This window comes from Onychostoma macrolepis, chromosome 17 (assembly GCF_012432095.1).
Source record: "Onychostoma macrolepis isolate SWU-2019 chromosome 17, ASM1243209v1, whole genome shotgun sequence".
NCBI lineage: Eukaryota > Metazoa > Chordata > Actinopteri > Cypriniformes > Cyprinidae > Onychostoma > Onychostoma macrolepis.
The window spans coordinates 16,255,090-16,263,824 of NC_081171.1; the positions used below are offsets into that span (position 1 = coordinate 16,255,090).

An 8,735-nucleotide genomic window follows, 5' to 3' on the forward strand; every position below is an offset into this window, starting at 1 on the left:
AACACTTTTGTCTGCTTTTTTCCTGTATTAGAAAAACTAAACGATTAAAGCATGTTATTTGCACATTGAATATAATTCACTCTGTTCAACCCTTTACCCGATAATTCTAAAGTAGTTATCTGAGTACTATTCTGTGTATTTGTGTTTTTTCTGTTCTGTGCCAGGTTATAATTCTTTTGTGACCTACAAGGTCAGATTTGTTTGCTGTTAATCTGTTTGTTCTGAAACCAGTTACTGACCTTGTCTGTTCTTGGAATTATGACTCTGGATTGTTTGACTGTTCCTGCTGCTCTGTTTGGACTCAAACCTTCACTGTTCCTCTGGCTATGAGCACGCCTGCTGCTTTTGAATTATGCGCCTGGATAATGTAAATAAAACACCATTACCTGACTGTTCTGTTCGTTCTGCGCTTGAGTAATTTGTACTCAAGTCCTGACATTACAGTCTGGTCAAACAGGGACAGTTGTGGAGAGACAGGAGATTCTTACTTGGCAGTCACCAGGATCAATTTGTAAATCCTCCTGCTCTGGTTCCTTCAGCCTATCCTAGAGGTTCGCACCATGATTCCTGCTGGTGCTTTGCTGATTATAGCGAGCTTAAAACCTCACCAAGTTTCAAACACCTCATCAAGATTAACTGCTGGGAGAATGAAGATAGCAATAAATAAGAAACCAGGGTTATTTTAGTGAGCTAAAACCACAAAAAAATCTAATACTTTAATAAAAAAAGCACTACTTCAATAACACTGGCAGAGACACCATTCATGAGATTCTTTCTCCTACCCCAGATGTAGCTCCTCTTTAATGGCTTTCTGTGCCACAAGTCAAAGTTTCAAACTCTGAATTATCTTTTTATATATGGAGTTTGGTATGTAATTCTGAAGGAAGGCTGTAGGGAGGGTCAGTGCCATTGTTTTTGCAGATTGTCTTTATTTGCATGTTCTCCTGTTTTTGTTTAGCAAGATAGTTGTTCATTTTCTTATTCTTCAAAAGTGACATTCTTTCCCTCTTAGGTAGTGCATCAATTTATTTTGGCCTTTTCTTATCCAGATGCATTTGGTTCCTTCCCTAATTCTATTATTATTATTATGCCACGGTCTGTCTGAATACTTGATTCTGATTGGCTGGCAGGTGTTGATTAAATTCGTTGAACCGCACAGGTAGTTCCAGGTCAGTTTAATCATGTTCTATATTAATGAGCTTCCTATAAACATTGGTAACCATAGTAACATACAGTTACAGTTAAATAGTAATACAGACAAAAATAACCGTCATTTTTATCGTTCCGGTCAAATATTGCAGCGCAAATATTATTAACATCTTTAATATGTGAATGCTGGCAAATGACCGCTGCACGTCAGGCGGTTCTTCGCCTCCACGTCGTGCATTCAAATTGTTTAATGCACAGCTAGCCATTGATTATCCCTTACTTATTAAATTCGAGATTGTATTTGATGCACTGGGATGGGAGAAGAATCTCCAACAACCCTAAATAATGTAATACAGACATACCATTAAATGTGTCAACAGTTTACAAGCCTCAGAGAAAGAGATGAAGCGAAACCTTTAACCTCGACTTTATTGGATTCACACAATGACCTCGCGTTCAACATGAAGCATTTGTAGACGACGTGACTCACTATTAGCCTGGAGGCTGTATTATCCTAATATCACTCTCATCATCTTAAATAAACATTCAGAGGATGTAAACTAACATAAAAGAGAGCTAAAGTCTTCCAGAGTCACTGGGTTTCCTTCTTAACCCATGAGGACTGACACTCTTGCCGGACTCTGGTAAAGGCCTGTCCTGGCGTTCCGATTCAGAAGGGCTCTCTGCCTTTCCCTCCTGTATGTTTTCACTTGCATTAGGGTCCACCGGCTCATCCTCCTTAAAGCCGTTGACGTTGAGCTGCACATCACCAGGCCGGGCCAATGGCACAGGAGGGTTGTGCCTATGCGCAGATGTGGGTCTGAGGCAGTAGAACAGAGCCTGCAGGTCCTTCCGGAACTTAGAGCTCATGCCAATGTAGATAAACGGATTGTAGAAACTCGCTGACTTGGCGAAGAGGCTGGCCAGGATGCTGTTGAGTGGGGGTATTTGGTAACCCCAGGCGGACCACATGGAAATGACTGCATACGGGGACCAGGCCAACAGGAAGGCCGCACACAGAATGAGGGAGACCTGGAGAGAGAAACACAGTATGACAAGTACATAAATATGTACATTTCTGAATTAGTCTTTTAATTTTAAAGGGGTAGTTAACCCAAAAATGAAAATTCTGTCATTAATTATTCACCCTCATGTCGTTCCAAACCCATAAGACCTTCGTTCATCTTCAGAACACAAATGAAGATATTTTTGTTGAAATCCGAGAGCTTTCTAACCCTCGATAGACGGCAAGGGAACTATCATGGTCAAACATAGTAAGGACATTGTTAAAATAGTCCAGGTGGCATCAGTGGTTCAATTGTAAATTTATGAAGCTACACTGAGTACGTTGTGCTACTCATGAATGGTGGCGGACTGACCTGGAACAGAAGAAATTGTTGATTGAAGTCGTTAGTTTTGTTTTCTTTGCGCACAAAAAGTATCCTCGTAGCTTCATAAAATTACAGTTGAACCACTGATGTCTCATGGACTATTTTAATGATGTCCTCCTTACTGCATTGCTTTGCCTTGACTGTGGTAGTTCCCTTGCTGTCTATGCAGGGTCAGAAAGCTCTCGGATATCATCAAAAATATCTTAATTTGTGTTCTGAAGATGAACTAAGGTTTTACGGGTTTGGAAGGACATGAGGGTGAGTAACTAAAGACAGAATTATAATTTTTGGGTGAACTATCCCTTTAAGGGACAAATGGTAATTTATGGGGCGATGGATTTACTCGTGTGATGCTGCGTTCAATCTTTCTCTGCCTCTCGCTGATATCTCCTCCACGACTGGACTTGTGGCTGGAGTTGACAGTTCGGATGATGGATACATACGTAAAAACTATAACAAATAGTGGCACAAAGAAGTTGAAGAAGAAAATGCTGATGACGTAGAGCTTGACCGGAGCAGAGTACAGTGCTTGCATCCAGTCGATTTCACATGTCCCATACCTGCGAGCTGCAGATGAAAAGAAATTCAGTGATCTCTAATTCAACTCAATTTTCAATTTCTAAAGATGGTGAACGTCTTACTTCAGTCCTACCTCTGTAACTGCCCCAGCCTAGCAGTGGAGCTGCAGCCCAGAACAGAGAGCACAGCCAGACAACAGCTATGACCAAGCAGATATTACGCTTGTTGACGTGATGAGCTGAAGGACATGGCAGAAACACTCGCATCAGCACAGTCCTCATAGCGTAATCATACTGATTAATCTAGTATTTGTGCAGCCAAGGCTAAAGAGCTAAAGGCTAAAAAAAGCAAAAATAGATTTATCAAAGTCTCAACTTCAGAGAATTTCAGGTCTTGGAAGAACCTGGTTCAACCATTTATTGTTCAATGAGAGACAAAACGAACAGGATTTCCTGGTTTCCAAATCTCTTTGGGTCAGATCACCGTGTCCTGCTGTAAATCATACTGTCTTTCAAACTTTTTAATGTCAAGGATCCCCAAATTGCCTTGTGGGGGACCCCTTTTCTAAAATATTAAATTTAATGCATAAAGATGCACTTATACTGTGTGAAAAATAAACACATACGAAAAAAAAAAAACTCACATAGAACATATATGTGACCCTGGACCACAAAAGCAGTCATAAGGGTCTTTTTTTTTTTTAAATTGAGATTTATACATCATCTGAAAGCTGAATAAATAAGCTTTCAATTGATTTGTTCCCCATTTTTCATGAGCTGAACTCAAAGATCTAAGACTTTTTCTATGTACATAAAAGACCTATTTCTCTCAAAGATTGTTCACAAATCTGTCTAAATCTGTGTTAGTGAGCACTTCTCCTTTGCCGAGATACTCCATCCACCTCACAGGTGTGGCATATCAAGATGCTGATTAGACAGCATGATTATTGCACAGGTGTGCCTTAGGCTGGCCACAATAAAAGGCCACTCTGAAATGTGCAGTTTTACTGTATTGGGGGGTCCGAAAACCAGTCAGTATATGGTGTGACTACCATTTGTCTCACGCAGTGCAACACATCTCCTTCACATAGAGTTGATCAGGTTGTTGATTGTGGCCTGTGGAATGTTGGTCCACTCCTCTTCAATGGCTGTGCGAAGTTGCTGGATATTGGCAGGAACTGGAACACGCTGTCGTGTACGCCGATCCAGAGCATCCCAAACATGCTCAATGAGTATGCTGGCCATGCAAGAACTGGGATGTTTTCAGCTTCCAGGAATTGTGTACAGATCCTTGCAACATGGGGCCGTGCATTATCATGCTGCAACATGAGGTGATGGTTGTGGATGAATGGCACAACAATGGGCCTCAGGATCTCGTCACGGTATCTCAGTATCTCTGCGCATTCAAACTGCCATCAATAAAATGCACCTGTGTTCGTTGTCCATAACATATGCCTGCCCATACCATAACCCCACCGCCACCATGGGCCACTCGATCCACAACGTTGACATCAGCAAACTGCTCACCCACACGACACCATACACGCTGTCTTTTTGCCCACTCAAGTCGGTTACAACGACAAACTGCAGTCAGGTCGAGACCCCGATGAGGACGACGAGCATGCAGATGAGCTTCCCTGAGACGGTTTCTGACAGTTTGTACAGACATTCTTTGGTTATGCAAACAGATTGTTGCAGCAGCTGTCGGGGTGGCTGGTCTCAGACGAACTTGGAGGTGAAGATGCTGGATGTGGAGGTCCTGGGCTGGTGTGGTTACACGTGATCTGCGGTAGCGAGGCCGGTTGGATTCACTGCCAAATTCTCTGAAACGCCTTTGGAGACGGCTTATGGTACAGAAATGAACATTCAATTCACGGGCAACAGCTCTGGTGGACATTCCTGTAGTCAGGAGTCTGTGTGATAAAACTGCACATTTTAGAGTGGCCTTTTATTGTGGCCAGCCTAAGGCACACCTGTGCAATAATCATGCTGTCTAATCAGCATCTTGATATGCCACACCTGTGAGGTGGATGGAGTAACTCGGCAAAGGAGAAGTGCTCACTAACATAGATTTAGACAGATTTGTGAACAATATTTGAGAGAAATAGGCCTTTTGTGTACGTAGAAAAAGTCTTATATCTTTGAGTTCGGCTCATGAAAAAATGGGGGCAAAAACAAAAGTGTTGTGTTTATCATTTTGTTCAGTGTATAATTCATACACACATTACTATATTGATTGTCAAGGTTATTGATTATTTATATTAAATTAATTATAATCCTACAGTAAATAATCAATAAATAAATTAATTAGAAAGCAAAATTAAACTAATATCAAATTTGCCTAAACACTGTTATTCATAAATGTCTTGCATATAAATTGTATTTTAAAACAGTAATATATTTTATTAATATATCACAATACACGTTAAACAATTGTTTTGTAAAATCTACTTTTTTTCCCAAATCAATTTCTCTGAAAGCCCCCTAGCACCCCTGTCCTAAAATTTAGTAATTACAGTGGGTACGGAAAGTATTCAGACCCCCTTAAATTTTTCACTCTTTGTTATATTGCAGCCATTTGCTAAAATCAATTAAGTTCATTTTTTCCCCCTCATTAATGTACACACAGCACCCTATATTGACAGAAAAACACAGAATTGTTGACATTTTGCAGATTTATTAAAAAGAAAACTGAAATATCACATGGTCCTAAGTATTCAGACCCTTTGCTCAGTATTTAGTAGAAGCACCCTTTTGATCTAATACAGCCATGAGTCTTTTTGGGAAAGATGCAACAAGTTTTTCACACCTGGATTTGGGGATCCTCTGCCATTCCTCCTTGCAGATCCTCTCCAGTTCTGTCAGGTTGGATGGTAAAGCGTTGGTGGACAGCCATTTTAGGTCTCTCCAGAGATGCTCAATTGGGTTTAAGTCAGGGCTCTGGCTGGGCCATTCAAGAACAGTCACGGAGTTGTTGTGAAGCCACTCCTTCGTTATTTTAGCTGTGTGCTTAGGGTCATTGTCTTGTTGGAAGGTAAACCTTGGCCCAGTCTGAGGTCCTGAGCACTCTGGAGAAGGTTTTCGTCCAGGATATCCCTGTACTTGGCCGCATTCATCTTTCCCTCGATTGCAACCAGTCGTCCTGTCCCTGCAGCTGAAAAACACCCCACAGCATGATGCTGCCACCACCATGCTTCACTGTTGGGACTGTATTGGACAGGTGATGAGCAGTGCCTGGTTTTCTCCACACATACCGCTTAGAATTAAGGCCAAAGTTCTATCTTGGTCTCATCAGACCAGAGAATCTTATTCAGGTGTTTTTTAGCAAACTCCATGTGGGCTTTCATGTGTCTTGCACTGAGGAGAGGCTTCCGTCGGGCCACTCTGCCATAAAGCCCCGACTGGTGGAGGGCTGCAGTGATGGTTGACTTTCTACTACTTTCTCCCATCTCCCGACTGCATCTCTGGAGCTCAGCCACAGTGATCTTTGGGCTCTTCTCCCCCGATAGCTCAGTTTGGCCGGACGGCCAGCTCTAGGAAGGGTTCTGGTCGTCCCAAACGTCTTCCATTTAAGGATTATGGAGACCACTGTGCTCTTAGGAACCTTAAGTGCAGCAGAAATTTTTTTGTAACCTTGGCCAGATCTGTGCCTTGCCACAATTCTGTCTCTGAGCTCTTCAGGCAGTTCCTTTGACCTCATGATTCTCATTTGCTCTGACATGCACTGTGAGCTGTAAGGTCTTATATAGACAGGTGTGTGGCTTTCCTAATCAAGTCCAATCAGTATAATCAAACACAGCTGGACTCAAATGAAGGTGTAGAATCATCTCAAGGATGATCAGAAGAAATGGACAGCACCTGAGTTAAATATATGAGTGTCACAGCAAAGGGTCTGAATACTTAGGACCATGTGATATTTCAGTTTTTCTTTTTTAATAAATCTGCAAAAATGTCAACCCCCCCCCCGCATATATTAGCTGGTAATATATGCAGCTAATTTGTACTCCAATAGTCTGTTAGAAACCACACAAAACTGTTGGAGGGAACAGATTTTGCATAGACTTTGTAATGTAATTACAGAGCAGCTTTTCAATGCATGAGCACCTGCTCTAAATACTGGGTACCAGCTATACAAAGGTATAATAACTCCGTAGGTTTGGCCAGGATAGAGCATACCATTCTGAGGCTGGCAACCTTTGATGTAGCGGATGACACTGATGGCTGTCAGTGTGTTGATGCTGATGAGACCGAAGAGCAGGATTAGGAATCCGTCCACCTGGCCAAGACACAACATCTTATACATTGCAAGCAGGTCTGGCATTCTCTGCAAACCTGAGGCAGTAATCGCTCTGACTTGTCTCATCACCCACTAACCAGGCCCTGGAGAACAAGCCAGCAAGATTAGGGGATAAAAGGACACATGCCTGTGTACTTGGAACGACTACAAATAAATCATCTCTTCAGCCCCTCCTGCCTCATATCACCACCTGCCAGACTGCAAAGGGAACACAGTGATGGACCTCTCACACCAGATATTGCGTGATGTTCTCTAAGAGCAGTCAGTGAACTAAAAGGAATCATGCTTAAAGGCACTTGATCATTTGAACTTTGCAACTGAATTATTAATATTCTTTTATCACTTGCTCACCCTAATGTGGTTGTAAACCTGTATGACTTTCCTCAATGGACCATAAAAGTATATATTACATTCATACAAAGTTTTTGTCCATACAGTGATACCTAATGGGGTTCAAAACGAATCCAACCCCTTTCATTTCCATTGTACATACAAAAAAACCTGAAACATTTATCAGAATGATTTGTGTTCCACAATAGAAAGAAAGTCATGCAGGTTTTAGGTGGCATATCATCTCCTTACCTTGCAAGTCCAAAACATCTTTATAAGATAGCCTTGATCCCTGAGAACATCAAAAACTTCAAGGATTCCTCGAGAATACCCAAAAATAGCAATGCTGGCGTCAGAAATTGCAAGGTTGAGAGTCAAAAAATCCTGTGGTTCCAGAGACTTTCTTTGCTTGGTTAAAAGTAATATTACAACCCCATTTCCAATCCAAGAAAGCCATCCTATCAAAAAAATAAATAAATAAAATTCACTGATTCTTTCTCATGTGACATCTTTCAATGTAGCGAAGCTCAAGAAAAAACAAATCACAATAACGTACGGAGAATTCAATGCAATTACACCAGACTAATTACCTAGTATCACCAAATAGACACCAATAGCCGTTTCTCCTCCATTCGACACTCGGTAGACTGTGACATTTGAGGGAAGAACACTGTGGATGTCCATCTTCAAAGAAAATCTTTAGGTTGGACTCATATCAGGGTGACGTTTGCTATGGTTCACAGTCTTGCTCTCTTCATTGGTGGAAGATCTAGCAGACTAGACCGAATACCCTAGATCTACACTTGAGCGAATATCTGAACTGTAACAGAGCACCAGTGTTGATCGAGACTAGGTGTAATCTCCTTATCTTGTTAAAGACTTTAGAGACGGAGACTTTTGGGACAGTTCTCGTCAGTCAGCAAACCACTTAAGGCATTTATCTCTGCTGTTGAACTCACCCGACGTCAGTAAGCCTGTGATGAGGCATACGATGTCTAAATCTATGCTGATGACCCACTCAAAGTAGACTCAAAGAAAGAAAACAAAATG

At 41.5% G+C, this 8,735-nt stretch overlaps 1 protein-coding gene across 1 annotated transcript; it reads right to left on the bottom strand.

The window, feature by feature from the left end:
• Window positions 1-1,576: 1,576 nt before the first annotated feature.
• On the bottom strand, window positions 1,577-8,593 carry opn6b (opsin 6, group member b). The gene is made up of 6 exons (XM_058749503.1): window positions 8,276-8,593; window positions 7,938-8,143; window positions 7,235-7,334; window positions 3,193-3,297; window positions 2,884-3,107; window positions 1,577-2,181 (listed from the first exon to the last, which is right to left on the bottom strand). Exons 1-6 carry the CDS (start codon window positions 8,367-8,369, stop codon window positions 1,726-1,728), a joined length of 1,185 nt encoding a protein of 394 aa, XP_058605486.1. The 5' UTR covers window positions 8,370-8,593; the 3' UTR covers window positions 1,577-1,725.
• Between the last annotated feature and the right edge of the window lie 142 nt (window positions 8,594-8,735).

Coding starts and splice junctions, on each gene's coding strand:
- opn6b (XM_058749503.1), bottom strand. CDS start 8,369: ATGGACATCCACAGTGTTCTTCCCTCAAATGTCACAGTCTACCGAGTG. Junction 8,144..8,275: donor TGTCTATTTGGTGATACTAG/GTAATTAGTCTG, acceptor TTTTTTTGATAG/GATGGCTTTCTTGGATTGGA. Junction 3,108..3,192: donor AGGCTGGGGCAGTTACAGAG/GTAGGACTGAAG, acceptor TTTCATCTGCAG/CTCGCAGGTATGGGACATGT.